Source organism: Struthio camelus, chromosome 19 (genome assembly GCF_040807025.1).
Source record: "Struthio camelus isolate bStrCam1 chromosome 19, bStrCam1.hap1, whole genome shotgun sequence".
Lineage (NCBI taxonomy): Eukaryota > Metazoa > Chordata > Aves > Struthioniformes > Struthionidae > Struthio > Struthio camelus.
In genome coordinates, this window is record NC_090960.1 from 9,418,709 (window position 1) to 9,434,850 (window position 16,142).

The following is a 16,142-nucleotide window of genomic DNA, read 5'->3' on the forward strand; positions in this document are numbered from 1 at the left end:
GGACACGGACTAATTTTTTTCTTTTAAATGCATTTCCAATCAGCTCTACGTGCCACGGTTTAGATTTCTCCTGAAGGAGATGTGCATGCAGGAGGGAGTCTTCACATGCCTTGAAAAAAAAGAGATGAGATGCTGCAAGCATGTTAGTTTAACCCCAAACCAGGCTTCACGTGCTTACTTAGTGCTGCAGTAACACTAAAGTAAGAACTAGCATTGTTCTCTTTGTGACTTGCTTTCTAAATGGCATGAAAGAAACAGTAGTTATTTGCTTTTACATCAAACTGGAGGAAAGGAACAAGAACATCAATCAGCAAGGGTGCCTGCCGCATAGGCAATCACAGCTCTGCATCCCCACTGGTGTAACCTTGTCCTGTTAGCTCTCCAGCAGCAATTAACAACTGGATCTGCTACCCTCCTTGTTGAAAGGAGATATTATGTTGCAATTGTCACAAAAGAGAACATAGGTAAATAAACTGGAAGAATAAGTCAATTCCAGATTGCAAGGCCACAGTGTCACTGAAAGAGGTATCAATAGTTCCTGCAAATTAGGAAGAATGATAGGATTATCTTAAAGCTGGGATCACACAAAACCATCTCTCGGGAATCAAAAGGAGGAGACATGCTATAAGAACATTTCTACAGTGGCTCGGGATTGCTTTCAGCCACCACAATTCATGTTTTCTGGCATTTGGTCTTGTTGAATGCTAAGCATTAACGCTCCCACTGAGCATACAGCAAGAGCAGAGGTTCATTTAATAGTCACGACTGCCTGGCTGTATTGAGCTAGACAGCATCTAGGAGGGGAAGAGGTATGAATAGGGCCCTGGGAGAGATCTGCAGAGTCATTGGAAAGGATCGGGCTTTTTGGCTTTAGGAGGCACAGTAAATAAGAGTGCTTCCATCAGTGTTTGGGAAGGGAAGAACACAGGTTTTGCAGAAGTCAGAAAACTTGCTGTCTGCAATTACAAAGCCATCTACTTTTCAACCTTCCTACAGCATATTTATACAAATATTTCAAGAGCCTCCAGGCTGCTGTCTCATGCTCTGCTTTAGCATAATTTACCTAGTTACTGGTTTCAACAAAACAGAATGACAAAAAACAGACAAGCTTTTCACTTTCCCAATCATTGTTCTGATACGTAGCCAAATGCATAAAAGGTGGCTTCATGCATGCAGGAATTCCTTGAAGGGGGGGGGGGGCTCTCTCCCCTGACTCCCCCAGATATGTGGGAAAGGGAAAGGAAGATCAGTTCTCTGCTTGGAGCTCAGGTCTTCCACAGTGACCCTGGAGTCTTATCTACAGCTCAAGCCGAAACCAATATATGACACGTGGAAGATGAAACCCCCTCTTGCCAGCGTAAGGTGGTAAGAGAGATGCAGCACAAGGCTTCTTGTAATAGAATCAGGGAGGGCAGAAAGAAGGAGCAACTACACACACAGTCTCATAACAAAACCACTGACCAAACCCTCTCCCTAGAACTACCACAGCCCCAGCAGCTTCCAAAACATAATACTATCCATGTGGACATACTACTGCAGATATTAGACTAATCACATGCAAGAAAAGATCTACAGAAAGCACTCAAAGCACCCTCTCAGCTATTACCTGAGCACCATTTAGTATATTGCAGCAGTTTAGGACAGCAGCGTGTAACTACGTTTTTTTCAGATCATGATATGGAAAAAAAAGTGACTAACAAACAGGATAATGCAAAATAATTGATTTTATTTAAAATAAAAAGCAAAACCACAATCATCCAAACAAGACAATTAAGAACAACCCAGCTCTGCTGGATGGGGTGATAAAAGCAGCTAATGGCAGTGGAAGGGCTTAGAGCTGACAGTGTGACTGTCACATGAATCAGTAAGCTTTCTTTCCTTCCCCCCCACCCCCCGCAAGGGGAATGTCAAAAACTCACTTTAAGAGTAGCCCACGCAGACGTTTCAGACTTAATTCAACTAACAGTCTCACTTCCTGCCCTATGATGGCTGGGGATGCAGGGAGGAAAAGGGTCTCGGTTAATTATGAAAGAGGTTGCTGTCTGTCTTCTAAGCATTTGGAGAGGCTTAATGTAATTGAGAAGACAAACTGGGGTCAGCCTATCCAAGTTTGAAAGGGGTGGAAGGTATGCCGGTACTTCCTTCTGTGGAGTCACCTGCTCCCAGTGCACTTGTGCAGAGAACAGGTGCTAAGATACATGCGCGTGTTGTTAACATTCACAGCTCTGATGGGATATTTGTTAGTTTATTCCTGAACTGTCATAGGAGACAAATCTGTATTGGTTACTAGACTAAAAAGCACGGCCAGAGCTCACAAATCCCTTACATTTGGCCAATGCAGGCAGGACAAAGACACTGACATGCACAGTAAGATCAGGAAGCCCACAGTCCAAACCCAGCTTGTAGCTCTCTAAGGCAGCCTAGGGAATAAACCAGCCCACAAAGCACTGCTGGAGGGGCAGGCTGACACCCAGCGCTAGCTGAGGCTGAGGCAGAGCAGCTCTGCTGCTTTTTGGTCTGGACTCAGTGGATCACAGCAGCCTGCTACATCCATGTGCTCCACACAGGGGCTCTACAGCACACAGAGGCAGCGGGTCAGATTCAGAGACATCAGTGCTCCAAGCCTCTGCCTCAGTCTGGGGAAGTGAGCACAGAAACCACTCTCCCCCAACAGCTCCCCACGAGCATGGAGTTAGGCACAAGGGGAGCACAGTGTTTTTTTTAGTTTTTATTTTTTAATCCTTCCACACACCTGGCTTGGAACAAGGGCCTCAAAAGGACCAGTTCCCCGCTCCTTCCTATAAGGCCAGTGAGGCTGACTCCCTGATAAGTTATCTAGCCCAATTCAGAAAAATCCTGTTCTAGCAGGACCTCCTCTTTAAAACAGGCCAACAGTTGAACTCTGGTGAAAACTAAAAGCCTCCTTTTGACACAATTTGTATACTACACAGTGATTCTGAAGGGGCCACTACAGAACCAAGGGGCCAAAAGTACTAAACAGCATCCCTAATGCTTTCTGGTAGGAAAAGCTAATGCCAGTTCAGAAAGTCTCAGCTTGCTTAGCATTTCTGGAACACTTTCTGCAGGAGGAGGACTTCAAAGCATCTTACACAGTAATTACATTTCAGCCTCACAACACCCCTGTGAGGTAGGTATTTTTCCATCTAATAAAACAAAGACATAAGCTCACCAGTTTGGCCAAGGCAACAGCCTGTGAGCAGAAGAACCAGAGATCCCAGGAGTCCCAATTCCCAGGTAACCTAAAGAGACATACTTTTGTTTCCAATTAGAAAGTGCCTCGTGAATAAATCAATAGAGTGTTGCTGGTATTACAATGCCTGCAGTTCACTTTAAACACGACGCCTTTCAGTACGGGATGTCAAATGAACACAGGCTTCGACTTGAAATTGTTTTATTTCACATTACTGAAGGCACAGAGGAATATTCTGCATTCTGGATCTTCCAGCTGTGCTTCTGATGGAACAGGTGTGGCTTTCTTGGCACAGCAATCAGACTTTCAAGCACACTAAGATTTTAAGATGGCAAGGTCGTAACCATGCATGCCCAGAACAACAGAAAGCTACAACATAAGCCATCTTACCTTACCCAGTAACCACCAAGACCCCGAGAGAGTAAGCAGCCTTGCTCAAACAGTAGACAGTTTTCTAAAAAGGGCTCTCCTCACCATGAGGGAGGCAGACTTCTGAGCCTTTGCCAATCCAGGTCCCTACGCTCTTCCAAGAAGCAGTAGCTAGTTACAGCTTGCTCTACCTGATGAGGTCTATATGCTTTGTACAGGCTTCCAGGCTGTTGAACTGGGCAGAAAAAAAAAGGCAACCTTGGCCAGAAGTGCTGGAAGTTTGGGAAGTTTTCTTTAGACTGAAGTAGTCTCGTGGAAGAATCTGCAGCAGTCTACAGAGCGAGCTTGCTCTTTTACACCTGGCTATCACCAGGAAGCTCAGGAGTCTGGACAGCTAAGAAGTGTTCCTTCCAGCTTTCCACCACCACGCTGCTCCTACGTGAAGTGACTAGCGTAGGACATTCAGAGACACAAATCCTGACACATACAAGTAGGGGGCCTTTGTTCAACAGGACATAGCCTGGCCTCCAAAACGGGAGAGGTTAAATAGGAAAAGACAAGGTTAAAAAGAGTTAAAACAGAAAAACCCAAGCAAGTAACATTCTGGGTTCTATCAAATGCAAAATGTGTGAGAAAGTCATTGTTAAGGCTGCCAAATCTGCTTTCTAAGTGACCAGGACCTTACTGCACGTTTAGTAGCTGCACACCGCTTCCTCTTCAAATTTTCCTCTTCCAAGCAGCAACGCTGAAATGAGATCTAATACCCTCTCCTCAGTCTCGGAGTACCCAAGTATCCCAGCACAGCCAGCTTCTGGCTGTGCTGTTCAGATTAGAGGATAAAGGAGCGTTTCCTTGCAGCACAGCTTGAGCATGACCAACCTCTCTGCTGATACTACCAGCACAAGCCCCTGCTTAAAAAAAGAAAAGCACACAGCAACAACCACCAAAACAGCAGCTCCAACACATCCCTTGGGGACAAGAGCTTCACCTGGCATAATTCAAAAGTATCTACACAGACTCAAGCATCACATTACATTTTTAAAAACCACAAGACAATATGTCCCCCTCCCAGTCCTTTAAAATTGGCACCACTAGTTCTAGAAACTTCTGAACCCACAATCGCAAAGAAGAGCCGTTTGTGTGTGAACTGCACTGGCCTGAATAAGCCCATGGCACTGTAACTGCTTGGTATTTAAAGCCCAGCAACTTTTGTTACCGCAGAAGAGTCAGAATCTGTCAGTTTTTGCCTAGTGATAAACATCACCCCTGCACCTGAAGGGGTGTAACTACCGGCAACTGCTAACTTTTTTTGCTGTGCAAGAAACTCCAAGATTCTCCTGTTCCCTCAAGCTTTCTGTAGCAAGGTGCTAGTGCATCTTTGTTACTATTCATCTTAGACACAGAGCAAAAGTAAATGGACTGTTGCTGGTTAAGGTGTTGCACCTTATCAACTACTCAGGCTGGTTTAGATGCACGCACGTAGATGAAGACCACAAAAGACACTTCAGATAGGTAGTCACCTCCACTGAAATTACTTCAGTGTCTGAAGCATTCATACCACCTTCCCTTCCTGAAATTCTGGTACAAGATCCGCCGGACGTTCCGATAGGCCAGGAGGGCTGGTGTTCCTTTCCTCAAGTGTACAGGACAACATGTAAACATATGACAGTGTCAAAGCAAGGCAGGTTTCTAGATCTACCTGCTGGTTTTAAAAAGAGTTCTTTAAAAACTGACCGTTGTCTTCCTTGCCAGTTACGTGAGCCATTAAATACTTGGCATGTCCTTACCCAAAGCTGGGTAATTAGTGCACTCACTTGGGGCGCAGAAGGGACAAAGCATTGCACAATAACGTAGAGTCAGGGCATTGCCCTGTAAGTTAGTAAGGAGCCAACCTTCGACAGCACATAACGAAGACAGATGTTTGGATCGAAGAGAAGTGACAAAAACTTAAGGACTGTGAGAAATAGGAGCAGAAGGGGGTAGAACAGAGCTGGCTGGCTGCTAATGGAGCTTCGAACGGCAGCTGCCTCTAGACGGGTGTTGTTATCGCTCAGGGGTAAGCGCGGCCTCCACAAGATTCCCTAATCCTGTCAAAAAAAGTACAACTGCCTGTCAACAACTACAGCATTCCCCTTCATACCATGACACGAGATCGCAGCATGCAGGTTAATCATATGCTTATGCCTCCTACAAAACCGTACAAGCTAGACATGATTTTATATTTGGAACTGTTTCTATTAACTAATCTATCATACAGCTAGAGCAGAAATACCACCCATTTTCACAGAAAAGAACAATCGACGTACAGGAGAAAGAATGGTGAAACCTGGAAAGAAAAGGTTCTAGGCAAGGTGCTGATATCTAACATACACTATATTCATTTCAAAGTCTGAAGTGCAAAGAACTTAAAACACACAGGCCCCTTAGAAGGGCAGATCTGTATGTACGGTCTGCATTTCTAGATATCCTTTTAAAAAACAGGGTCTGCATTAAGGTTCATTAGCTCCTGCTGCTCATTCCCAGCCTGGAGTCACAACCAGCCGCTGAAACAGGAGTTGACAATGTCCTAAGAAGTTGTTAAAACCTCCAGACAAAAAGAAGCAGTCAGTACAGTTCTCTACAACTGTTTAGGGATGCTCTGTACTTCTAACTCAATTGTATTCAGTTATGAGCAACTCCTGAAGGCAAGAGAGCACTACGTCACAGCAACATAAATGGTGACACATACAGGAGCAAACAGGCCTTCAGGCAGCAGCCTGCCCTGGGACATCAGGCATGCTACTGGTAATCTGGACTTCCTCAGGTAAATTGCTGTCACACACCTTCTTCTTCAGCAGGTCACACACTAGGTCATCACAGTATTTGTATACATTTCAAATCTGGAGCAACCAACAGACCGAGAGCTAGACAACACCCTACTGAAGGCAGGCCAGCTAATACAGCAGCATCAGTTAACTACACTAAGAGGAATAAACTTAAGAACTTAGGTAAGCCTCTTCTATATGAGAAAAACGCTTAAACGCTTAGCAAAGAACTGCTAAGTTTCCGCTGTGCGGCATACTGCTGGATTCCTAGCGTTTCAGTTTTTAACCTGGTCATTTCACAGAGAATCTCTTTCCTCATTAATTTTATTCCAAGCAATAGCTCATCTGCAGCGTTAGCGTTCCCTCCATTCACCTCAAATGGCTAAAAGATTTTTTTTCCTGAAGTAACCACATCCTTCTGGTAGTTTGGATAAATTTTGCCTTTAATGGATAAAACAGAAGGCCAAGTCGAAATAATCCAGGCAACAAGAAAATAACGGAAACTGTACCACTAGTTGAAGCTTTTCTCTTTGGACAACCAGTGTCCAAATTCAAGTCTTACCTGATCATTCCTCATGTTTAACTGTTTACTATTCTCTTGTGCTCTCTGAAGAGCACAGTCAAAACATTCTACCTCTCCCATAAAAAAGATGCTCTCTATTAAAAGAGACAACTAAGAAAAGTAATAAAACTGTTTATTAAATAAGGTAAAAGCTCATTTTTTTTAAAAAATACCAAAAAATCTTAGTTTTCAGTTTGGAGCAATTAAAATAATTCACGGAGGGAGGATATCACCACTGGCCAATAGCTTCACATTCTGTACGGGACTCTTGCTCTCCATCTCTCTATCCTGATGAATCACCCTATCTTAACTCTGCCAGCTCTGCCTTGTATTGTCTTTTGTTCGTTTAAAAAAAAAAAAAAACAAACAGTTGCCATCGGGTCACCTGGAGGAGCTGCGCTCTTTGCTGACACAGTCGTCTTGGGAAGTTGTATCACCGTTACCCATCATGCTACATGTTCGCCTCTTTTTCCTCCGGTGCATCATTCCCTCTGTCTCAGAGCCAGAGTCACACTACAGCATGAAGAGAGAAACAGCAGAACTCAGCGAAATTAGGGAAACCTAGCAAACTCCGTTTGTGCTATGGAATTCATCCTAAGAGCTTCCACAGTAGTGCTGAGTAACAAAAATTAAGAAGAGTATCTGCTATTTTAGATTTGACTTACAAAACCAACTTAAAATTAAGTGATTAAAACCTAGGAACAAGCCTATTCAAGTTTCATCAGTGACTACAGCACAGTTTGGACAAGACAACCAGCGCATTCGCCAGTTCGCCTCCTAGAAGGCCCGCACTTTCTGAATGCAGACTCAGCACTTTCTGAATGCAGACTCAGCACTTTCTGAAATGCTTAAGCCATTACAGGCATCTTAACTGGACACCCAGAGGAGTTCAGCATCATAACTGACATTCTCTGTTCTGTATCTTAGCCCCCCTCCCCATTTGTAAAACAGCAGTTTTGCAGTCAGTTCAGACAAACGTGGCTTAGCTAAATTAGTGATTGATTTGCATGTTATATACACACACACACACATCAAAGAAGCCGAGTTCATTCAGCAATACAAAGACAGTCTGTAGCAAATAGAACCTGCTAAGACCAGACTCCTCCACCATACAGCACTTTTTAAATTTGCTTTTTATTCATTTCCTTCATAAGACACGAATATTAGGATGTGGATCTTTATTAGAGCTGACCCATGCACAGGTATGGGGAAAATAACGTCAATGTAGAATTCAGATCACCTATTGTAGTAAAAACCTTACCTCTGAATCAGAGTCTGAGGAGCTGGAACTTGAAGAACTGGAAGAATCACTAGAACTATCAGAAGCAATACCAGTAGACTCCTGTAGGTCAACTGAATCAGCCAACGCTGCCAGGTCAGGATGTTCCTGCTTCAGGATCCTAAATATAGTTGGGATTTCAGGATTAGCTTTTGAGCGGTAATGCTGCACAAAAACGAACAATGATTTTTATGGAGAACGTGAAAAGCAAGTTACTAAATCTCTTACCTGTACCATTTCCGTGATAATTTGGGCCTCCCTCTTACTGTCTTGTGCCACACCACCGGGAAGTTGGTACAGCTGGCAAAGTTTTGTGTGATGGCAATGGTTGTGTCAAGATTGAGAACTACATGCCACCAGCCACCTATAAATACAACACCAGTGACCACTCCTGGCTACATAGCCGAAAGTATGCTTAAGAACAGCCACGTATACTTTCCCACCTGCTACGAAACCATTCTGTTCAGCTTTCCAGCATGGTATAGCAAAACGATGACGTTATTTCATTGTCACGGACTGGAACGCAGACGGTCTGACTTGCCCAAAGCTACAGAGTCCACAGCAGAGGGGGAAATTGGACCTTATCTCCCAAACCCAGGTGAATCTGTCACTGAACGTTCTTTCTTCAGTCACATTCTAGACTTCACCGTTGTTACAGAAGGCTGCTCGATGCTCTGACCAAATTCTCCAGCTCACAAAGTGCACTGAAGATCTGACTTGACAGCAGCATGCTGGCTACTGACAGCTTACTTAATAGCAAGTGCCACTGTAACCCAGTCTGCACAGAGATCCCGATAAGCTGGACAGCACTTTCCATGCTGATTTAGTAAGGTTCATATGATTAGGGACTAACCTTTCCCTTAAAAATAGATGCAGACTGCTTTCCAACACAGGATAAAAATCAGACAGCCATGTTCTTACAACCCACTTATAACCCCACAAAAAAAGGCTAAAGAAACAGTTTAATGGAAGTAGATAGCTACAAAATCATAACAGAAGGTACACTGAAGAGTCACAGTAAGTGCCAAGACAATCACAAGGCACTTTTCAAACAGGAAGTCATCTTTATTTCGGAGACAAGCAAAGTGGAAAGAAGCGACGTGCCACGTTGCACAAAAAAGATGCAGTATTTAGAGGTTAGATTTTAGGCACTGAACTCACGCACTTTATCCACTAGCCACCTCCCAGTTATAATGGGCACACAACGTGCAGCCATTCTAAGATCTGATAAGGATGCTATTCTCTTAGGCTTCTGATTTCAAATGCAAGATTAGGCATAGTCTCAGGGAAGCGGGTGGAATGTATCAGTGCCTTTAAGTAGTTCTTTTCCCACAGTCAAGAAAAATTCACGTGCAGTCAGATTACCAGGTATAAAATCCACTCATGAATTTGCTACGCTATATAGAACCTCAAGAACTTGTGCAAGAGTTACTAGTATTCAAACACTTCTCGTTGGGTTCTTTTTTTTTTTTTAAAAACACCTTAATGTTTTCCCACTATCATAATTCTGTTCACAATCACATTTCTGGGCTCATCTATCGCATCTCAAGTTCTGTTTTGACGTCTCTACCACATGCAATCCTATGCTACTGGCCATTTATGTTTCAGGGCATTCAGAAAGTAACTGAACAATCTCAAAGACGGCCTCACAATACGCGGCCCTTTTGAAACAGCTCAGAGCAGTTTAATTTGTGAGAGATGAGCCACGTAAGCAAGCTGCACTACTCCCTTCACCTCTACTACACGTATGCAAGAACGCGCTTTTCTCTCCCAGATTTCCTTACTGGAGAGAATTGTACATACCTGGCACAAAGACTGTCTCGCCTGGTTTCTGCAAGATTTCCAGGGGTTTGAATTCAGGGGGCCAGGTGGGTAGCTGTGTCCTAGGATATATGACATTGAACCAAGTGATAGCCTCATCCTGTTGGTTCCCTCCCTCTTCTCGGGTCACTTTGATCAGCTCTCTGGGAGTGCTGGTGGGGAACAGGCACCAACGCTTATGTCCCTGGACTAAGGCATTCCAAGCACTAGTTCCCAAGGGATCAATGTGGATTCCTGTTCCAGAACGAGGTGGGCCCATCACAAACCATCTGCATATGGGGGAAAGAAAATTCTTTAGTCGCACTGCAAGCAAGTAGTTACCTTCTCTAGTAACTTTCCTTCATATTAGACAGGTATTTACAGCTGTTAATTTCAAGTATAGTTAGAAACCAAAAGGGTAATAACGTAGTTACAGGCTCTTCATTTGCATTCTAGGAAGAGTCAGCAGCAAAATTGCATCAAAAAAAGATTGTTACAAACTGCAGCAAAAGACACAACAGCCTTAAAATCTAAAAAATCTACACCTAAATCACCTAGAAATCTACATGAATTGTGACAAGAATCACTCTGGGCCAAGGAAGTGAATAGGACTTTTTTAAAGCAAAGTACCACTATGAAATATAAACAGTTCTCCAGTAAGATATTCCCTGATTTCAAGGTTTCAGTCTGCATTTGAGTAGAAATCTTTATGAAGGCAATTAAGTCATAATCGCCTGCAGGAGGAGTCTTATGATGCAGGAGGTACCTCCTAATCCTATGGTTTTCTAAAATTTGCTACTCATAAATTGAACGAGAACTGCAGAGCGAGGAACAAAAGGCGACACAAATAAGGAACAGAAAGTTACGCAACCCCTGCCTCCCTCTATGCCTTCTGTTCATTTACAACTGCCTTTTCTTGGTAACGTTTAACTAGTTACGGCTTACACTTCTAATGGTCAGGATTTGCTGTGTGTATTCTCATTCCCCATTCGTAAAGGTTATTTCTCTCTATAGACAACTTTATCTGCTACAGGCATTTAAAAGTAACAGCACCTTCAACTGCTCATTCTCTCTGAAAGAGAAGAATAAAGTCTACCATACAAGACAAAACAGCGTAAGCGAGGTGACATATTACCAGATGTCAAGAGGGAAAAAAAAGGCAATAACTCTTTAGTGGGCAGCAAAGATAGAAACTAAAGCACCGCAAATTTGAGTCTTCTTCCAAAGAGACCCTTCCATTGTGTGGCAGATAGTCAGGTGACACCCAGCAGGAGGAGTTCAAAGGCTCAAAAAATTCTGAAAGTCAAAGCCCTCCCAGCTCCAATGCAGGAGTAAGTTAAGTAGTTTACAGGTACAGTTTGCTAGCACTGATTATAGCACTGCAAGTTTGGTTTTCAAGCTTCACAAAGAAGCCATAAAAACTTAAGCAAGCAGGTGTTTGTCCATTCTGTTGCCAGCTCAATCCTTAGAGTCATGTTAGTCTTGGAAAACTAATTAAATCACTAGTAGCAGAATGAAAGTTTTTCTTAGTAAAGTCATAAAAAATTGAACGTGTACAGGCCTATCTAGTAAAGGAAGTGATGCACTCTTCAATACTGCTTTTCTGACTATAATCAGAATCTACGTGCACACAAAGATTTTAAATACTTATTTAGCAACACTATAATTTACCAGTATCTTCCCCCAGGCTTTCATAACAAACATCACCTAGCTTGCCTCAAGTCTTCAGATTTACTGTTAGAAACACAACACCCTGTCATGCTTTAAAAACAAACAAAAAAAAACCCAAAAAACCAAACAAAACCCCCCCCAAAACCCTACGCACGATTGAAAAACCCCACAGCCATTTCAGTTAGAGGCAGTAACTTTTGGAAGCTGTTATTTTAAAAGACAATATGCTTTAAGCAGCAAGAGTTCTTATTTTAAGATCTACACACCACCATACTTCTCAATCCAGAAGTCAATCTGTATAGTGCATATCCTGATCATATGACTAGAAGGCATCACTTAACAGCATAACTGGAAATTTAGCATAAACTGCTAAATATTCTTCATCTGTTCCTGTACCTAGGTGAAACCCATAACCCGAAGAGGCATCAGTGTGCTCTCTTGCGTCACTCCTCCCTCAAAAACAGTAAAAGTCTCAAATCAACCCACATTCCCCCTGCTCTCCCCTCCCGCCCCCCCCCAAAAAACCCTCTACAAATTTTGTGGATACCAAGATCACAAGCAAGGAGCTCAGCATGTGCATGTGGGTGGGGAGGGGGTGGGGGAAAAGAGATATCAATATAAGTGAGTCACAATCAGATTATCTAGTTTACCTACGACTTTGATAAATGAGTCCTCATTTCCCAAATGTAACTAGTTTCTAATAGAGACTACACCCAGTTAGTATTCTTTGGTGTTTGATCATAGCATTGTATGCTTTTTCTTAGCAGTGAAAGACGAAAATGTTCCTGTTAGTGTTGTAAAAATGTAAGTTTCAGAGATCTTAAGAAGAAATAGTTTCCACACCTCATTCCTGAAAACTTACAACTGGACTATAGACACATGACAGACTGCAGGGCAGAGAAGCAGAAGAATACCATGTTTATTACTTGTTCTATTTGATTTGAACAATATACCACCACCACAACAAAAAAAACTCAGAGCGACACGTCATTCAAAGGGTAAGTCATTCTCTGTCAATTACAACATGTATGTAAAGACTTTAATTACTTGGGAAACATTCAACTAATGCTCATACTGTTATGAAGAATAATATTAACTTAGCTAAATGTTATTTTTGTACCCAGCAGCCTGAATACAAGGTAATTACATTTGATTTCAGGAATCAAATGTCATTTCAATCCTGTTTTCGAGTAGATGCTTCCTGGTTTCAACTAGATGCTGAAAAAGGGTGGAAAAGATTACGTAAATGCAAAATAAATACCGTTCTCTCTTGACACCATCTGAAGGGAAGCTAGGAACTCATTTCCACGCTTCATACATAATCTATCTTAAGATCTTTATCTTAAAAGGACTGACTCATAATTAAACGTACATAACCCACTGGGGCAAAACTGATGAATTAGGCTTGAGGTACTTAGAAATCTGAAAACCATAAGGCACTTCAAACACATCAAGAAATTAATCTTCACAACTTTCAGTAACTATTTTATTTTTTAAAGCTAAATAGTAAGGCAAATGTCTTGACAAAAAAAAAGGGGGGGGGGGGGGGCGGCAATGTAATGCACTCGTAGCAACATTGGTAGTGAACCAGAAATTCTGATACATAGAACTGCACCTCCCTCCTTCTAGGCTACCAATGCAGGCTCATCTTAAGATAGTGAACGTAAAGCTACTGCTTTGTTTTATATAAATCCATTATGTCTGTTTAGGAACAACTAATGAAACAGGAAAAACGAAACAAAACAAAGTCTTATCTTGTTCTCACAGTACTATACCTGTAAGGCGGCCTTCGTTTCTCTCCTGCATACTGAAAGAGATCATCAGTGAAGAATTTGGGTACTTTGTAGTCCTCCAGGAGTTTCCTACGCTTGGGATGCTCTCCATAACTGCTGTCAAAGATGTACAGTGGGCTGTCATCACGTGTGGTCTCCATGTACTCTATGTAGTATTTCATCTTCATCTTCACAGAATAACCGTCATTGTCCTCACCGCATTTGAACTTCTGGTTCCTATACTTGCGTTTGAGACGTTCCAGAGTCCACTTCTCTTGGGCAGACCAGCCCACCTGAGCGTTCAGCAAGACTACAGGCTTGTAAGGCTTTTCATAACGCTCAACAAATTCTTCCACTGTTAACTGGAGTGCATCTGCCCTTTCTACATTATCCTGTGAAAGCAAGGGACAAATACAGAACAACAACTTTTAGGCCAGATTAACATCCCAGTGCTGCACTCCCTAAACCAGCACTTCAACTCATGCTTTGTTCCACGGCCCATGAGAGTATTAAGCCGCCTATGTGTTATTTTAAGCTTCCCCAAGACTGCAGCCCCGTTTCTCATGCCCAGCCCTTTACACACATCAGTAATATCAGCAGACTAAAGTTCTGCTTGGCACTCCTCCCTGTCGAGGTAATTAACCAGGCGGAGAGAGCACCTCTGGCCTTTCGGCTGACACTTTCCCTGCTGCACTGCCTTTCACTCTGCTCCCCAGGGCAGGGAGCGCTCACTGCTTCCCCCCCCTCCCCGGAGGCCCTAAGGAAATGGCCTGGGAGCCACCAGGGAGCTGCATGGGCGCCCCCACTCTGAGAGGACCCAGACAGCTATTCCTGACAGTCCCCCTCCCGCCCCGGGGAGCCCCAGCAGCTCTGGGACAAAACCCACCTCAAGAATAGGGCGCTTCCCCCATTCCCCTCAGCCAGCCCCCCACTCCCATCAGCTTCCCTAACCCCCACATCCCACAGGGCTCCCCTATTCCCTTCAGTCCCCTCCCTTCCCCACAGCCCCCCCATTCCCACAACCAGCCCCCCAGTCCCCACCCCACGCACCCCCCCCATTCCCGCAACCAACCCCCCAGTCCCCTCCCCACGCACCCCCCCCATTCCCGCAACCAACCCCCCAGTCCCCACCCCACGCACCCCCCCATTCCCGCAACCAACCCCCCAGTCCCCTCCCCACGCACCCCCCCCATTCCCGCAACCAACCCCCCAGTCCCTTCCCCACAACACCCCCCATTACCCTCAACCCCCCCCGGACCCCCATTCCCTTCAGCATCCCCTTCCCTTCAACGTCCCCATTTCGCACAGCCCCCCTTCCCCACAGCCCCACCGTTCTCCTCAGTCCCTCCCTTCCCCACAGACCCTTTATTCCCCTCAGCCCCTCACCCCACAGCCCTCTCATTCCCCTCAGCTCCCCCCCCGCCGAGCACCTTGCAGGCGGCGGGGCTGAGGGGGAAGGTCTCGCAATAATTGTGGCGGGTCCAGTCCAGCGAGTCCTTCAGCTCGGGCCGGGCGCTGCGCTTCGCCTCACGGATCCGCTTCTTGCTCTTGTGGTTCATGGTGGCGGCGGCGGCGCTGGGGGCCGCTGTCGCCGCCCGCCGCTGCCCCCAGCGCGCTTGCCGCTCCGGCGTGCCCAGGGCCGCCACCGCCACCGGCCCCGCTGCGCGCCCGGCCCGGCCCGGCCCGGCTCGACCCGGCCGCCGCACCTTCCAGAAATTTCACCCCCCTTGCCGCCGCTGTCGCCGCGGCCCCGCCCCCGACGCCCTCCCATTGGCTAGCCGCGGCGCCGTCTTCCGCCACGCTTGCACAGCCCTGGGGCGCGGATTGGCCAAAGCGGGGAAGCGGCGCCAGCGGGCCGCCATGTTGGGGAGGGCGGTTACGCAGGGGCGGAAGGGAGGGGGCGCGGGGCGGCCGGCTGCCCTTGGCCCCGCTGCCTGCGTGCCCTCTCCGCCGCCGTTTCGCGGCTGTCGCGTTATCGTTGGACCTTTTCCTGCTTCCCTGCTCCCCTCCCTCTCGCGTGCTGGGCTCGCTCTCCCTGGCGGGGTGCCCTCGGCTCCCCTGACGCCAGCCGAGCTGCCCGCCCACGCTCGCAAAGGGCACGGCGCCGTTTAACTCTTCCGGCGCAGGGCTGGGCGGCCGTCCCGGCGTGGCTGCCCGGGGTTCTCCCTTCTGCTGGGGCGTTGCAATTGCGCTGCCCCCCCCCCCCCTCCGGGGGTTTCTTAAGCAACCCGGGCCTGTTTGGGTTACTGAAGTTCCAGTTCGATAAAATCGGGGAACTCGGAAGAAAAGCCGCCGCCCCCCGGGAAGGCCTTCAGCGCGAGGCACAAGCCCCCGTCCCCAGGGCTCTGATTCTTCACTGGTTCGGTTACAGCCCTCTGAAAATGCTCCAGATTGGCCCGTTACGCCGTCGCCAACCAGCCTGCTCTTGCCCAGGCGAGGAGCCGGCACTGCGCAGAGCTCCCCGACAAGCCCCGCGTGACGCGGGCAACGGGAGAGCGGGAGCTCGATTTTAGGCCTGATCGGGGCTAAGCAGGACACTTGGCGGAAGCCGCTCGGGCAGAGCGGGAGGGGGCGGGCAGGGCAGGCCGGGCCCCGCTCCCGCGCTCCAGCTCGCCGCGCCACCGCCCGCCGCCATCCGCGCCGGGGGCAGGGAGAGGGGCGGGCGCTCCGCCGT

General features: G+C 46.2%; 1 protein-coding gene across 1 annotated transcript; it reads right to left on the reverse strand.

Moving 5' to 3' along the window:
- Window positions 1-1,706: 1,706 nt before the first annotated feature.
- Window positions 1,707-15,123, reverse strand: JMJD6 (jumonji domain containing 6, arginine demethylase and lysine hydroxylase). Its single transcript, XM_068913549.1, has 7 exons — window positions 14,899-15,123; window positions 13,472-13,860; window positions 10,029-10,315; window positions 8,454-8,589; window positions 8,208-8,346; window positions 7,332-7,459; window positions 1,707-5,667 (listed from the first exon to the last, which is right to left on the reverse strand). Exons 1-7 carry the CDS (start codon window positions 15,025-15,027, stop codon window positions 5,631-5,633), a joined length of 1,245 nt encoding a protein of 414 aa, XP_068769650.1. The 5' UTR covers window positions 15,028-15,123; the 3' UTR covers window positions 1,707-5,630.
- Window positions 15,124-16,142: the final 1,019 nt, after the last annotated feature.

Coding starts and splice junctions, on each gene's coding strand:
- JMJD6 (XM_068913549.1), bottom strand. CDS start 15,027: ATGAACCACAAGAGCAAGAAGCGGATCCGTGAGGCGAAGCGCAGCGCC. Junction 13,861..14,898: donor TCAGCCCCGCCGCCTGCAAG/GTGCTCGGCGGG, acceptor TTGCTTTCACAG/GATAATGTAGAAAGGGCAGA. Junction 5,668..7,331: donor AAAGAGCGCAGCTCCTCCAG/GTGACCCGATGG, acceptor TTTTTTTGACAG/GATTAGGGAATCTTGTGGAG.